This window comes from Lytechinus pictus, chromosome 15 (genome assembly GCF_037042905.1).
Source record: "Lytechinus pictus isolate F3 Inbred chromosome 15, Lp3.0, whole genome shotgun sequence".
In the NCBI taxonomy this organism is placed as follows: domain Eukaryota; kingdom Metazoa; phylum Echinodermata; class Echinoidea; order Temnopleuroida; family Toxopneustidae; genus Lytechinus; species Lytechinus pictus.
The window spans coordinates 13,782,292-13,799,962 of NC_087259.1; the positions used below are offsets into that span (position 1 = coordinate 13,782,292).

Below are 17,671 nucleotides of genomic sequence, written 5' to 3' on the forward strand. Positions count from 1 at the left end.
GCGCTTCGCGCTCGCATTATTGAAATATATACCGTCTTCGTGGGTAACTGTAAGCAGTCCTTAACAGGTCCCTTTTCGATAATGCTAGAACATGCAGTTAATAAACATTTCTGCTCGCGCTTGGCGTTCGCGCAGTATAACCATCAAGTTACATACGAATCTTGTTCAGGATCACACACAACATTGCCCAGAATATTAAATTTTCAGGACAAAATACATGAAAGTAACCACAAAAAAATCGCTCGCGCTTCGTGCTCGCACTTTTTACAAGGCTTATGAGATTATTTTATGTTTATTGTTTTATAAGAATAAAACTAAGAAGTGACTGATCGGGGGAAATATAGGTGAAGATAATTTCGGGCCCCGTACCCTAATGGCGAAAGTCGGATCCGCCCTTGTGACACATACACACAACGGAAAAAATGGTGCCCCCCTGAAAAAGCAAGGACCCCCCAGTGCCCCCCCCCCCCCCAGGAAAAAATCCTAGCTACACCACTGAGGCCCAGCAAAGAATAGAGGATATCCATGATCTATTGTTCGGAAAGAAACCCGGTCATTTAGTCTTAAAATACAGATTTTTTTAACCTTAATTGGGTGGTCTCGTTTCATTAAACAAAAAAACTTGTCATAATAAAAAATTTGAAATTTATATTTTACAAATTTACTATCAGCCAATCATATTAAAGGATAAAAGGACTCATTGTATTTGTTATCACCACTAGTTTTATGAAACGGTCCCGATCTAAATCTGAAGAACGACTGCAAACGACTAACATAATTCATCGCCGAGGAGAAAGCTGACTGATTCCGAAATGGCACAAATAAATCAACCTAATTTATCACTTGATCGGACCAAATGTAAGTTGACTTTGTATTTATAGATTTCTGGTACGTCATAACTTGTTGGGTAGACGATTCAATATTATGATGTTATTAACTTTTTGGAGTTTTGAAACAATTTTCTTAACTGTAAATTTTCATCGTTGTCCCATGCATTGAAAATAATGTTAGTTAATTAGGCCTAACCGTATGTTAGGGTGTGTGGACTTGTGTGACGTGTAAAAAACATATTAAAAAAAAAACACTTAGGACAGAGAGAGAGAGAGGGGAGGCGGTTATGGTGGGGAGAGTATGGAGTTTGTCTGAAGGATTAATTTAATTGTGGGGTGTAGATTAATATGATGTTGTAAGTTAGAGCAATATTCAATAACGGGATGAGACTAGCCTGGCCTGGAGGCGTCTGGGGAGTGAAAGTAATATACTCTACGTATGGTCACTCCCCGAACGCCTGGCATTTGTGCATATAGGCTCCCACACACCGAAGAAAAATGCAACTATAAAAATGCGCCAAACTGCTAGTTATGTTTAGAATCTGAAGTTAAAACTTCTGTAGGGTAACGCGCCCGGTATTCGGTCACCTCCCAGAATTCGGTTAGACAGCTGTTTCAACAGCTGTTGAAAAAAAAATAATAATGCATGAGCCAGAAAACTTTGGCATATCATGCAAGAAACCAGCACTTCCAGCCCACCTCAAAAAAAATGTCGATTAAGACAAGCACACAGCCAAAAACTAACCTTAAAATTGACCGCGTCGGGGGGGTTTTGTTTACTTCCGGGTTTCTTAGCTATTGAGTTAAGCGGACGCAGCCTCATGTAAACTCTTGTGACGTCATGACTTTGTGTGTAGGTGTAGTGAATTTGGTACGAGTGTGAAGGGGAAGACTTGTGTGTTCACCCAGTCGCAGCGAATATGCAACTAGCAGTGAAACTGATGAGTAGCGAGGGCTTATACATTGCCCCTATAGTGAGAGGGCGCTCGACCAGAATTCGGTCGCGCAACATTGAGTGTTTTGCCGGTGTGTTTGTGAGGAGGGAAGAGCGTGCAGATACGTTGCTCCTCGCAAGTGAAACACTTATCTTAATCCATTTTTTGTTCTGTTAGGCCTAAATAAGTTTAGAATATATCTAAAATTATTTTTCATGAATAAAAATCTTAAATCAAAGATGTTTATTGCCTATGAAAATGCAATTTGAGCAGGTGAATGACGATGGTGACGAAGTTGGTAAATTTGACCAAGGCTCATTTTGATTGCCTTTGCGTGATTGAGTTGAAGTCTACATCTTTATCAAATGATAGGGCAAATGATATGCCTACGTTAGGCCTAAATAAGTTAAGGATATACCTACAATTATTTTTATTAATAAAAATCTTAGAACAAAGATGTTTATTGCCTGTGAAAATGCAATATGAGCGGGTGAATGACGATGGTGACGAAGTTGGCGAATTTGACCAGGGCTCATTTTGATATTGCCTTTAACGTGATTGAGATTAAGTCTTAGTGATTTCCTTTTTGGCCTCAATAGTCAAACTCAACCTCAATAGTTAAACCGTGTTATTTTTTTAATGTTATCATAGTTATTTTCAATATTATTATTAATTTGAATAATACATCCGGTTCCAGGGATGATGGACCCCCCAAGAAAAAAAAATTAAAAAGGCTCTTCCACGAGTGTTATTTTAAAAGACATCATTGCTAGATCAAAGGCTGGAAAATTGCCCCTCAATTTTGCCCGTCCCTCACATATCAGAGGTCTGCGGCTAATTTTTTTGGTCGTTTTAATTTAAAACAAGGGGCCTTTTAATATTGTCATCATTGCTAATAACATCAATCGAAAGTGGATGACAATGTTGACGAATTCGGTTAGAATTATCAGTTACTGTTGTGAATTCAATTGGAATTCAGTTGCCCGAGTTAGGCCTAAAGTGATTTATAGAATTAATAAAATGTTCCTTTCGTCTAATATTAATTTTAAATTCTTTGAGTTCATACTTTGAATGACTTTTCAAACAGATATCAAAACCTTTACTAACAGTATATCAAACAGCAGGTTGACAACTCGGTATTGGATGGTAGACAAGATGTCAAAAAGGAGGGCGTCTTAGGTATATGGGATACCTAAATCAACGCATAGGGATAAAGTAGGTCTACATCTTTTTATTTACTTAACCATACTCTGAACTTAAACTATTATATCAATCGGTAATTTCCATCATGCTGTGTAATTCAAATGTTCTAAAATTTTTCCTTACCAGTTTCTCCACAGATCGATGGGAAGACACCAGTAAAATCGCGGCATGGTTCCAGCCCTTACCTGTCCGTTGCTATGAAAGCAAATTTGGCGGCATGGGAACAGCGGATGGCAAAATTCGGGGTGAAGAGACTAGAGTTTCAGCAGATGATTCAAAATGAATTGTCGGTCTCGTCGTTATTTTGTCTTTCTTTCCCTTTTAATTTTTCTCGTTCATTTTTGGGGGATTTAAAGGACCATTGATGTAGTAAAGGAAATGACAATAGTGAGGGCAGTAGTTTTGCGTTTTAATATGGAACCAGTAAATTATGATATTGAAGGAAGTTGCAATAAAACAATGAGCATAATTATGAAAAGGATAGTGTAAGAATAATAGATTAAGGCCATTATGATGAAATTAATTTATGTACATTATCTTCATTCAAATTATTTCATCAAGAAGGCGTACCACACTTGTATTCAAGAAAGATTTAGCATTGAGTGAATTAAAGATAGTCTTCAATGACCTCTTATATCACAATGTTCCCTAAAACTTTGTTTGAGTTATCAAAGGAATGATATGAAATCCAAATTTCCTCTTCGCTTTCCCTATATCGGAGGCCGACGTAGATTTATAAGTATCATTGAGCCATTAATTTTATTGTAAAAAATAAACTAATATAAAATCCAAGAAATTACAAAGAAAATATATATTCTACGCAGTTGTTACGCCCTGGTACTAATTATTTTGCAGTACAAGAATTATTTTTACATTCTATTGTTTGTATTCATATCATTCTTGATTTTATATAAATTTTATGTATTGTACGTAGATGGCCAAACAGTAAATTTTGTTACAGAGTATTTGATTTATTGATTTCTTTCCATTTATGAAAGACAAGAGTATGAAACTTATTTGTCATTTGTATTAATTCTACATTCACCTTGCCATTCATTTCATAGACTGAAAAAAATAAACAACATCTTGACTGCAAAGACGTGAAGTTTCAATAACATGTTGCCCATTTGACTCTTTGTCTGTAATGAAATTGACTGAAACGATGATGCTGCGCCATTTTCTGGTTGATTCCGTTTTGGATTGTTGTATTAAAAATTCTGAGTGATTGAAAATTTATATAATCTTAACGAGAGGGGATTGATATGGTCAGCAGAGCAGAGGATTAATATTCATTGGGGACCTCTATTGTTGCATCCACCCCCTAAAAAATACAAAAGATAATCCTCTTCTCCGATGCCCATAGTTTGAATGAGCTAGTGTTGATCTGCTATTTGACATAGGTTGTGTGGCTGATTATCTTTTGGTGATTGACTGGAGCGACTAAAAACAAAAACCAAGTTATTTGATAGATTTTCATGAATGACTATCAGGACTATCGGGATGGCAGATTAAAAATATGATTTTAGAAAATTATGAACATTAAGTAAAATCTCCAAAATAATAAATTCTACTCAGTAGCGGATCCAGGGATGAGCCCCCTTAATTTGACACTTTTATCATGTAAAAAGAAACGGGAATTACGGGTACACGGACCTTGCTCCCCGCTTGGATTCCCCACTGTACTTAATTACCAAATAAGCAAAATAATAATAATAATAATAATAATAATAATAATAAACAGACCAAAATAATTAAAGACTCCCTCAAACAAAAACAGAACCCCAAACAAGCGAGCATGCATCTGAAAATGAAAACGGCAAACGGGTATGAAACCATGCAAGTTGGAATGTTACCAAAACAAAACACAAAAACAACATAAACATAACATCGAAAAGCAAAACAAGTGATTGAAAGTAGGAAATTGAAATTCATAAACAAAATATAAGAACACAAAACCCCCAAACAAACGAGCATGCATCCGAGGCATGCATAGGAATATGAAAACGGCAAACAGGTAAGAAACCATGCAAGTTGTGATTATATAAATACCAAAACAAAACAGAAAAAAATAACATGAAATGTAACGTCGCAAAGCAAAACAAGTGATTGAAAGTAGGAAATTATAAATCATAAACAAAGTAAAATAATACAAAAGGAGTTTTGCCTGTAAAAGAGGGAAGAAAAAATACAAAAGTTAATTATTAAACATGTATTTTCATAGAATGAATAATTAAACATATATATTCAGTTTACGCCATCACATGGCGAAATTTCAAACAATACCGTTCAGTCTCAATTCTTCCACCTGTTCTGTTATTTCTAGTGGACTAATTAGGTTTTATTGTTGCTATTATTAAAAAATAAACACTAGAAATGTATAATTAAGATGTGGAGATCACATAAAAGGAATAAAAAACAGTAAGCATAAGAGAAATTCGAATAGTTAACATCAGATAAATCGCGCGTTTTCGCGCGACCGAATTCTGGGCGGCGTGACCGAATACTGGGCGGAAAACACCACCTCGGTCTATCGGCAATATTTTGTTCAACAATATTCAATATTCTAAATGAGTTCAATAATCTGAAAGAGGACAATTTTTTCTTTCTCCTGGTCGGTGGATTTACAAATAAATGAGGTAGGTATTTATTTTACCGGCGATTTCCCCTTAAGTGACCGAATACCGGGCGCGTTACCCTAAATGGGTAAAAATATTGGTTGGCAACGTTTGGCAAAAAATTGATAGTTATGGTTACAAAATGACGCCAAAATGACATGAAGTAATAAAAGTAGAAGAGAGTTTACTTACACTTGTTGACATCGCCATCTTTGATCCTTTGTTAATGCAACCTAGTTACGTGACGCGTATAGAGGGCGGCAAAATCATGAGCGGTGCTAGATTAAAAAGTGCTAAAATGTCCCGCTTCAACCACTGAACTAGAAATACATAGAGAAAACATATCTTTCAATTGCCTTCTACGGCGCGTTCTCGAACAATTGACCTAGCAAAATGGCGGCGGTCACGTGACTTATCGAGTTCGCCGGCGATGTTTTGCTTGGGTGAACATGACTTCCACGTATTTCTAGTTCAGTGGTTGAAGTGGGACATTTTAGCACTTTTTAATCTAGCACCGCTCATGATTTTGCCGCCCTCTATACGCGTCACGTAACTAGGTTGCATTAACAAAGGATCAAAGATGGCGATGTCAACAAGTGAAAGTAAACTCTCTTCTACTTTTATTACTTCATGTCATTTTGGCGTCATTTTGTAACCATAACTATCCATTTTTTGCCAAACGTTGTCAACCAATATTTTTACCCATTTACAGAAGTTTTAACTTCAGATTCTAAACATAACTAGCAGTTTGGCGCATTTTTATAGTTGCATTTTTCTTCGGTGTGTGGGAGCCTATATGTACAAACGCCAGGCGTTCGGGGAGTGACCATACGTAGAGTATATTACTTTCACTCCCCAGACGCCTCCAGGCTAGATGAGACTCTCATTGAAAAACTGTGGTAAAGCAAGCAAAAAAAATGATTTTTCTATTTTCAGGGGCTTCTTTTCATAACCTGTCTAAATCTGCAAAAGTACTGTGAATATTAAAGCTTTATCATTGCAGTAAATTTGGGTTTACTAAAGCACATTTGAAAAGTTTTCCCGGGGCTCTTTCAGGCATTTTGGGGCGAAATCGCCCAGTTTTTCTATAGCCCTGTGTAATTTTTCCCTATGGTAAAGTGATTTTTTTTAAATTATTATTTCAGCTGCCTTGAGGGATGTGTTGGAGGCGTTTTGCAGTCCTGATAACAAGGCCTTGATGGATAAACAGAAAGAAGCAGCAGGCAATGATATGATGCACATGATGCATCTCGTCTTTCCAGCTGCGACACAGATTCAGATGGAGGCTATACAGAAGTATGGATTCACACCTGATGGAGAAGGTAATATAACCAAGGGTGATATCTCAATATTATTGAAATTATGCGATATTGAAAAATGTGGAATATTCCATGGCTATATGATTATGTTGATAAAATGGGGTAACACAATATGACCAAAAAAAATTGTCGATTATGAAAAGTTAATCACTATTTATTGACCATTAATGCTACTCTGTCCTGTTTTAAACCAACTCAGAAAATTTTGGTACCGTATCCAAATGCCAGTTTTTCATAGACAAGTTCTGATAAAAGCTATACTTTCATTTCCAACTTTCCTGCTCTCACAGAATTGCAGTTCATTATACAGTGCGTCCCAGAAAAAACGAAACCGAGATTTAGCGATGATTTATCATAACTTAATCACAAATAAAATAGACAAATGACCTACCAATGTAAAGCTTAGAATCTCCTCTTTCATTTGATATTAATTAGATTATTTCTCCTTTACGCATGAGTGAGCAAAAACAATTTGAAGAGGGGATACCAAAAAGTCATTTGGCGGGTTGTATCTAGCTTTCAAAAGGAAAACCACATTTTAAAAAAGTTCATTATCTGCTCTTTAATTTGATACCTCAATTACAGAAAATGGTCAAGAAATAAGAAAGTTCTGGTTATTTGAAATAAGGCTTGAATTTCAATAATTTCATAAAATGAAGAGGTTTTACAGGCTAGCGTTCAAACTCACTCGACACTCCGTTTTGTATACGATCAGCCATGCATTAAGTCTTTTGTTAACCATGCGATAGCTTCTGTGGGAAACCGGTGAAAACAGTTTATTTAATGAAATCATGGAAATTCAAGCCTTATTTCAAATAACCAGAACTTTGTTATTTCCTGACCATTTTCTGTAATTGAGGTATCAAATTAAAGAGCAGATATTGAACTTTAAAGACATGTGATTTTCTTTTTGAAATTCATATACCCCCCGCCAAATGAGTTTTTGGTATCCTTCCTTCAAATTGTTTTTGCTCACTCATGCGTGAATGAGGAATAATGTAAGTAATATCAGATGAAAGAGGAGATTCTAAGCTTTACATTGGTAGGTCATTTGTCTATTTTATTTTTGATTAAGTTATGATAAATCATCGCTAAATCTCGGTTTCGTTTTTTTCTGGGACGCACTGTATAATGAATTCAGACTTGGTGATGTGTCATCATTTTATCGTCAATATTTTGGTGGCAATAATCGACTAACAGCACAATCAAATACCAGATGTCTTAGCCTTCTCAATTCTTACCGCATATGCATGTACCTTGACAGACTGAGCTCAATAAAAAAAATAAAAGACATGTTCAAACCACTTTTGCATACAATTGATGTCTATTTGTTGGTCTCAAAGTTCCTGTCTTTCAAAACAAAAACAGGAAGCATTGAAAAAAATGGAAGCTGGATTAACCAAATGGTCATCTCATAATTTATATAGAAATATATAGCATTTGTTACTGAGATTAAAGTCTTTTGATATAGGCCCCTGGAGTCCGTAACACAAAACTTAGCAATGATGGGAGAACAAATTTTTACGATTGATTGCATTGACTACAATGTACAATCGATCGTAAAAACCAAGCGTACAATCAATTGTTATGCTTTGTGTTACGGAGCCCTGGTCGTATGATTTGCATTAAAGGGCAACTTTACCGTGATTTCAAATTATAATGAAAACAGAACAATGAGAGAAAAATAGTGATGGAAATTTGAGGAATATCCATTTAAGAATAACAGAGTCTTAAATTGTTTAAAGATTTTATATTCTGGATATCACTTTCAACCAACATTAAAAATGGCAATTTGTGGAATTTTCATTTATATTGCCTCATAACTTACTGTACTGGTGAAGACAACATATGTTTTCACAAATAATAATAATACATGAGATTAGTTTAGCGCACTTTCCATCCTGATTAGATGCTCAAAGCGCTTCAGAGCAGAACAACAAAACTATTTACATATAATACATGTCTGAACAATAAGTCAAAGTCTATAAAAAACACTCTTATACAGGTATCATGTCTCAAGTGAAAAAAATTGCTAAATAAATAATCGCCTTATTTCTGTCACTCCTTTTCTTAAGGTGCAATAAAATTTGCGCAGACGGTCCGTCAATACGAATCCGCAGACAATGAAATAGCAGAGATGGCATCGAGACTGAAATCCATGTTTCTTCCGCCCCTCCCGTCCATGGCTCCACCCCAATCCCAAGGCCCAGTGGGGGCATCATGATGATATCTGCAACCTTACTACCGGTAAACGCACCTTAAGACTTTTGGATACTTCAAGAATCCATTGTAAATGCATTGATGTTGCTCATGTGGACCTTTTCAATTGCTTGGCATGATGATAGTTCATTCCTATTGGATGCCAGGGGAGAGTTTCATGAAGGGTCTTCTCTGTAATTTTTCACTGGCAAGTTAACTCTGATCCAATCAGATGCATGGATATCGGTAGCTTATAACGGGTTATTGATGTAAACAGTGAAACATAAATTTTCTTTTAACTTGCTACCTACTGGAAGCAGATAGTGCCTCTGCAAACTCTTTCACTATGACAGAATTTAGTCATCACTTGGTGAAAAAGTATGAATATCTGTCTTTGTTGAGGAAATGCTTCTCGGAAACCATCTCCATTTGAAGGTCAAAGACGTTACCCTTAAAGATGTTAGCTCTCTAGCCTGGTTCAGAGCCTCTCATCGTGAGATTTCAGATTTCCCTTTTTGGGTGAAGCCTTTACGACGCTTACATAGCATGCAGAATACATAGGGTTTGCACCTAGGTCTGTCAACTGTAAGACAGTGATTGTTTGTAATGGGATGAATATAAGAAGAAGCATAGACCTTTCACCCATCTCGATGGACCGTGTAAATTTATTTATTATCTATTGCATATTTGGTTATTGGTATATGCTTCTGGCAATCATCACCTGGCTGACGATTTAGGTTTTCTTTGAAGGACTTCAACAAGACATCTCCATATCTGGAAGCACAATTTTCTTCCCATTCTTTAAAAAGAAGAAACCAAATCTTTATAGATTGTCTCATTCGCTTGGATTCTATTTTTTTTTTACATTGAAGCCTAAAATTGTCAAACATTGAATAAGACTTTGATTGTTTATTGATTATTCCCAATATCTCATACTTTGTTGGCTCCATGAGGCAATGCTCTTAAATCACTGTGGTGCCCTCTTGTGTTGAAATGTTGAAAATGTATATGCAGTACTTGATGAAACTTATTTACACAAAAGGACATGCAAACTGTTAATTTGATATACAGTGAAACAACATAACTTATTGTGTGCAAGTTATTTACAACAAGCATTTTGTATTCTTTTGTATTGTTTGCATAGCTAGTGTGTATTGAATCAGAATTTAGGTTTAATCCTATAAAACCATTTTGACAATGAAGTTATGCGTAATGAACATTACTCTAGCTTCACTTTCAAATGATTTTGTAAGATTAAAGTTGAATTACAATTCAATAAATTCATTATGAAATAGATTGTACTGTATTTCAAAGTTTTCCTTATCTAATTACAAATATTCCAAAGAGTTGTGATTGATCTGATCAACCACAACTATGAAAAGCCAGCCACATCAACATCTAAAATGCATGTTTGTTTCAAATGTTTTCCAGATATGATGTATACTTATACATTCATTGTTGTCGTGACAATTTGATGTGCTCCTCTTTGTTACCAAAAGAACTTTGTGCAAGATTTTTATAGGAAATTATGACAATGATGGACTTCCATATAGTTGAGATTGATTGGATCAGTCGTAAGTCTTTGTAAGACGGGGCCCAGAAGTTGTTGGGTCACACATCACTGAACTAGAAGTAGAATTTCTAGTTCAGTGGACACTAAGGGACGCACCATCCAGGGGGGGGGGGGCGGAAGTTTTTCCCCCAAAAAAAATTGACTTGCTATATGAGCAAAGAAAAAATTGCCTAACCATCAGAGTAAAAAAAAAATTGGTCCACTGACAAATCATCTGAAAGGGGCGAAAAAAACATGTCTCAATGGACTAGGGAAAAGAAAACTTTACTCAAAGAAGAAAGGAAACAAATTTTTTGCATCAACCCAAACTTCCAGCCCCCACCCCCCCCCCCCTGTGTATCTAATGGTGCGTCCCTAAGTGAATGGCAAACTCATGCACTGGCACTACATCCGAAAACTTTTGATTATTGTTTTTTACAAAATTGTGAGTCTGTTGTGTTCAGTATTGGTTGTGTTTTTTTCTTAGAAAATGTACTTTCACTAAATTTAGCACGTTTATTCAATCTTCTGGTTTCCATCATCTGATAATTTCTTTTCAGTTGATACAGCATGATTTGTATTAATTTGTTATTGAATCACATTATGTGTAGGAGCACACTGAAATAATTTGTTTGATGGCGATTCCAAATACATGTAACTCTCACACCTAAGGCAGCAGCAAATGATGATAAATTGATAATGAACATCTCTTGCATTGCACATATCATACATGTAGTACATGTCCCTGTCCTGTGCTCTGTACATGCACATGCAACCTCTCCCTTTGTGGCATAAACGGGACAGTCCCTTTTTGGAAAATATTATGCTCCCTGCACGTACCTGTATAATATTCTCCCTACTGATACATGTAGGGGGAGTCCATATTTTGGAAAAAATGGAGGTAAAACCTTGACTTAAACAATCTATAGGAAACACCGAACTGTCCCAATATTTTGTTAACAGTTTACTTGGGTATCTATCCATTTTTATTGATGTGCATAGGTTTTACATATGTATGTATGCATAGAAACCACACCTGACACATATTTATCGGATATATGGAGAGTGGAAACTTGATGTAAAGAAATTTGATATTAACAAGACAGCTCAATATGCTTTTGTAAATATGATGGTACCTATTGTCCTGTATGAAGTGTCAATTTTATACATGTTCCGTACTGTAAGAAATTCATTAAGACATTAAACTGTCAGGTTTTTAAGGAACTGGAATATGTGACACTAACATGTACATGCATTTTCTCAAATTCATGTAATTTTAGACTTCTCCTCCTCAGTTTTTGATGATCGATTTATTTTATTTTGGTGCTCACATTACTCAAAACATCCTTGATAAATTTGGCATGTTGACTTATTACATGTATATTGTGGATTAGGGTAAAATTTGTAAGGACTCCGTACTTAAAATGTAAAATGTGCAATAATAACATATATCATAAAATGTTTTTGAAAAGAAGTATATTACTTTATCGTGAATGGCATGGATTTAAAATGAATCTAGATGAAGTTAGGAACCAATCAAATCCTGTATTTGATTTGAATCCATAAGATTTGCTATTTTTTATCTCAATAGATTTTAATCCTAAAGTTTTTTGAGATTTAGAAGTTATTCTTTAGTATTCAGTATTTTAGATTAAATCCAGAATTTGACTTGTACAAAATGTATTTGGTAAAAAAAAAAAATCAATTTTTATTTGTTTCATAATTATTATTGAGTGAAGAAATAGCTATCATTTCTAAACTATGATGATGGATATAGATAGCTCATAATATCTTATTTCTGATTGTAATGACACTGAGTTAAATTCATGGTTGAAATAATGATAATGACAGAATAATGTTCATTAAGAAGAACAAAATCTTAATATTCTCTCGATAGAACAGGAATGATTCTGGTACATTGTATACAATGTAGTCAGTACATTTTGAGTGTCTCATTTATCCATAAAGGAGAGACTTTATTGTATTTGCAACAGCTTTGTGGTGGATTAATTTTAAAAAAAAATTGTCTTTTGACCTGTTCTAATGTAGTTCAACTTAAATGTATGTAACCTCTTTTACCTTTGTTTTATGTGGTGAAATGGAGAGTTTGCTCAGTAATTAAGTTTATTTGTGTATATATTCACTCTTGTATACTCATTTAGGATTTATGTATTCACTTCTTTGATTAATAATTGACTGATTAATTATCATGTTTTTTACTATTTAAGAAATAAAAAATAATTATGTATTTGTTTATTCAAATATATGTTATCAAAATAGTATTGGGCAATTCCATAAAGTGATCAACCTTTTTGTACGTCCGACCCCCATTTCTCTCAAGTTTTACTTCACTTCATAAGCTGACCAAGTTATGGTCCTTTGAAAACATTACAGACTGTCAAAAGAGCAAGAAATCAGAGACAGAACATTTTACTAAGGTCCCACATATAGGGGGTCGGACGTACATATTCTATGGAATTGCCCTATTGTTGATTGCTACCTTTAGGTTGTTTTAGTCATAATTTCTACCATGGGAGGGGGTGTAAATGTATCATTATGCAGTTCAAATTCAATAACAATAAATGCTATCCAAGAAGAAGCAAACTTTTGAATCTAACTTCTATTTCCCTAGCTGCAATTCTTTTTTTAATGACAGTATTATATATGGATTACCTTCAAGAATACATGTATAGAAATGGTTAAATGTCAACAGTTAAAAACATTATTTTTGTGGTCTGTATGTAAAGCCAACATTGCTTTATCCTATGAAATGTACAGATAGAAATAGATGCACCCCCCAAAAGACAAAAAGTAAAATTACATACTAATAAATACTTGTAATAAAATGAATAGTAATGAAAACTGTTAATATCGAGAGTACATAATGGTGATCTTTAGATCAATTGAGGGGAAGGGTTTGAGGTGAGAAAAAAGTAATGGTGGTGAAAGACAAAGAATGGTTATGGGGGGGGGGGGTGAAGATGGGGACATAGTCCTACGGCAATAGTTTCTGAGGTGAAAGAGAAATCAGGGTATGAGATATGCACGATAATCTTTAGAGTGTAATTCATCCAATCTAAGACATAGTGTCTTGGATTTATTACATGATATATGTTTTTCATTTTCCATTATATAAAGAATCAAAATATAATACACACGCCAGGACAAGAAGGTAGAATTAAAAATAGGTTTGAATATATCGATTTGTAGGGGATGCGGAGGGGATGTAATTACAAGCAAGGATTTAAGGTATAATGGGAACAGAAAGAGAGGGGCATACAAATATGAAGGATTCTTGAAGTAATGATAAATGACAATAATTCTTGCGTACTTAATTTTCATTAAAAAAAATTGAAGTAGTGTACATGTATATTTACTCATACAATTACTCCAATACTAAATAGAGAAGATTGCTTGCTTGTTTGAGTTTAATTTGTTAATTTTAGCATTGCGAGAGGAAGAGGGGGGAGGGGTTGACCTTTGTTTTATCGACCCCTTTTGGAGTATGATGAAAAAATTAATACATACCACATCGTAACTTTAACAAAGCATGAACAAAACGATTCAGTATAAGATGGAACCCCATATCGTTTTTAAGTATTAATAAGTATAAGCAATTATGAAAATTGACAACCCATTCATGACACGACTGTATCTTACATACCATGAGTTAAATATATACATGTGAAACGGAGTTTTGATAAATATGTTACACAACCATACTGATATCATAATCTACTAACTTAGACATTATAATCGAGGAAATTAAAAAAGAAATGACAGGCAGTTTTTATATCTTTGGTATTAATCAAGTTACGTGTTTCGATTGTGTAAGGTTTTCTTGATACAGATGGGATATTTTTTCTATCTTGTCTATAATAAACATAGTAAAATAGAGAATGGAATTCAACACCAATCCATCCAAATAACAAATATTACAAAGCTATTGTGTCCAGGGATACCACCATTGATCAGTTTTTGCATGTCTGAAATTCCACAAATCCAGCAAGTATATCGAAGGTTTCCAAAAACTTCCCAAATACATGGCAAATCGATCAAGCTGCAAGATGAGCGCGAATCTTGATATTTGTATTTATCAAAATGATATTTCGCAGGGTGAGGACCGCCACAGAGAGGGAGGAGGGATAAACAAGAGAAATAATGAGAGAGGGGGGGGGGGGGGTTAAAGCCCTTAAAAGAAAGATGAAGAGAGAGGGGGAGATAAAAAAAAAAAGGACAAAGAGAGAGGGAGATAAAAAGATATATGGAGGGGGGGGGGGGGGTAAAAGAGACATAAAGAGATAGAGAGGATCATAAAAGGAGTCATAGTATAGTATAGTATAGTATTTATTTTCCGTATAAAAACACAAAAAAGCAAAACGGATGGATAGCCCATTATCAGTTTAGTCGACATGACTATACTGTTCTTCCATGGGGTCCATAAAGAGAGAGGGTGAGATAAAAAGAGACATAAAGAGAGAGGGAGAGATAAAAAGAGACATACATGTAAAGAGAGAGTGTTTGTGTACAGATGTGTGTGGGTGCGTGTGTGTGTGTGAGACAGATTTTTCTCTTTTGTTTGGGGGGGGGGCGTGATGTAGACGTAAGTTTAAGAATCTCCTTTCTGTTCTTCTGGCATGGTTCTGGTAATCATTTTGTACTGCGGGAAGATTTATGTACAGAATTATGGATAAAAATCGGATTTGTGCCAAATGAAGATAAATCAAAAGAATCTTATTACTTTGCATTCATTTCAAAGTATTACATTTCATTTTCTGTCCTATCAGCATCGAAAGAAACCAGTAAGTGCATTAAAGGCCAGTCCGTTTCGCGGTTTGGAATCGAAGGAGTGCGATGGACTTAAATGCGCTAAATAACTCGGTTTTTATAACTATAATTGCTCATCTAAGGAATGGGGATAAGAGGAGTAATAGGAGATGAGTCAGGATTTGCATTTTTATTGAAAATTACAATTTTCAACCATTGAAACATGTGTGCACATCAGCACATGGGCAAAAAATATCACGAGAAATTTAGGCAGTCGTCACACAAGCTGTTTGCATTAAAGGGTGTGTATAGGAGGCAATTCGGATTTTTCGATTAGACTCTCTTTCATTGTTGGAATTTTAGGTAAAAAATTATCCAACAGTGTCTACCTGTCCGATTTGCTGTCTACTCCTCGAGTCTCCTTAATATATCCATGCAGCGGGGACAGTTTTTCATTCATTCATTCATTTATTTATTCCAAATTCTCATTAAAAAACATACAACATACAAATAAAAGAATTCACTATATACAAATAAAGATACAAAAATAGAAATACATTTAACAAGAGAACAAATGAGAATATGAGGGAGCCAGCATAGGCCAATGGCCTTTCTAAGGCTGGGCTCCCGAGACCATAATATAATCATAATAATCATAGAGTAGTGTTGCCACTACTAACCCCCTAATTTTTGACAAGTTAATGGAATTTGCCCCAAATTTACCAAGAGTGTGCACGACCCGTGCACGACACCCTCAATTTAACTTTGGAAAATGGAAAACGAACTCATGACAAGCTCGGTCACTTCGCTCCCTCGCTTTCGAGTTTCTTCAAAAAATTGTTTTGGTCTTGCCCCCCCCCCCCCCCCCCGGAAAAAGTGTGCGTTCGGCCATGCATATACCATTTGCTTTCTTTAAAAAAAAGACACTACTAATTACTACTAAGACACTACTAACGTAAAGTTTTGTTTCAGTGAGGTCGCCGTGATCTAGTGGTTATGACTCCCTTCTTTCAATCTGAAGGACGTGGGTTCGATTCCCAGTCATGGCCCCCCCCCCCCCCCCCCCCCGGAAAAAAGTGTGCGTTCGGCCATGCATATACCATTTGCTTTCTTTAAAAAAAAAAGACACTACTAATTACTACTAAGACACTACTAACGTAAAGTTTTGTTTCAGTGAGGTCGCCGTGATCTAGTGGTTATGACTCCCTTCTTTCAATCTGAAGGACGTGGGTTCGATTCCCAGTCATGGCCCCCCCCCCCGGAAAAAAGTGTGCGTTCGGCCATGCATATACCATTTGCTTTCTTTTAAAAAAAAGACACTACTAATTACTACTAAGACACTACTAACGTAAAATTTTGTTTCAGTGAGGTCGCCGTGATCTAGTGGTTATGACTCCCTTCTTTCAATCTGAAGGACGTGGGTTCGATTCCCAGCCATGGCGTGTTTTCCTTCAGCAAGAAATTTACCCACATTGTGCTGCACTCAAGCCTGGTGAGGTCAATGTGTACCCGGTAGAAAGAATAATTATGTACAGCGCAGCTACAACAGGGGTGATCATAGCATCGCTTTATAAAATTCCAGCTATTATTATAATATTATTACTACTAAATTATTCCGCGGTAATAGATTGCATATCCTATCATTTCATCACATATCAGCTCCATTTAACCTTCTTCTTTTTTTTTTCTTTGCGTAATACACTTTGAGTAATGCACTTTTATAAAAATAAAAAAAAGGAAAATACCCACGTAGCCTACAAGTTGATAATTTGAAACGTCCGTTCTCGAAATTAAAGTCAAATACAATTCAAAATGGCCATTATATCTCTCACCGTTACCTCTATAGCAGCGTTGAGTAATCAAATCACAATCTTGTTTAGTAAGAAAAGAAAACTGGACATTAGTAGGCTACAGATGATTCGGACGAGAAGTGCCTGTCCTAAACATTTAGACACGTATACGGACAATTAAACACGTTTGGCGATCTCTAATTTGTTAATTGTCGGGATAAATTGTGAAAAGTGAAAATTCAGTTTATGAAAGAATCGAGGTTCCAAATTGACAGAAACGGGCATTATTAATAGGCTTTACTTGTCATCTGATTGGTTATACAGCAGGAATTTATATGGGATAAAACGTATTTCAAGCCAATATTCCAGTGGTATCAGAGGATAATATTCTTGATCGTGCAGGTTTATATTCGGTATAAAATTTAGATTTTTTTTTTTTTTTTTTTTTTTTTTTTGGGGGG

General features: G+C 35.4%; 1 protein-coding gene across 1 annotated transcript; it reads left to right on the forward strand.

Annotated features, from left to right (window-relative positions):
• Nucleotides 1-754: 754 nt before the first annotated feature.
• LOC129278381 (protein C10-like) lies at nt 755-13,270 on the forward strand. Its single transcript, XM_054914567.2, has 3 exons — nt 755-858; nt 6,729-6,905; nt 8,978-13,270. Exons 1-3 carry the CDS (start codon nt 813-815, stop codon nt 9,124-9,126), a joined length of 372 nt encoding a protein of 123 aa, XP_054770542.2. The 5' UTR covers nt 755-812; the 3' UTR covers nt 9,127-13,270.
• The last annotated feature ends 4,401 nt before the right edge of the window (nt 13,271-17,671 follow it).

Bases quoted from the DNA above. Each gene is read 5' to 3' on its own strand.
- LOC129278381 (XM_054914567.2), top strand. From the start codon at position 813: ATGGCACAAATAAATCAACCTAATTTATCACTTGATCGGACCAAAT. The intron at 859-6,728 runs GTAAGTTGACTT...TTATTATTTCAG, and splicing joins ATCACTTGATCGGACCAAAT to CTGCCTTGAGGGATGTGTTG. The intron at 6,906-8,977 runs GTAATATAACCA...CCTTTTCTTAAG, and splicing joins ATTCACACCTGATGGAGAAG to GTGCAATAAAATTTGCGCAG.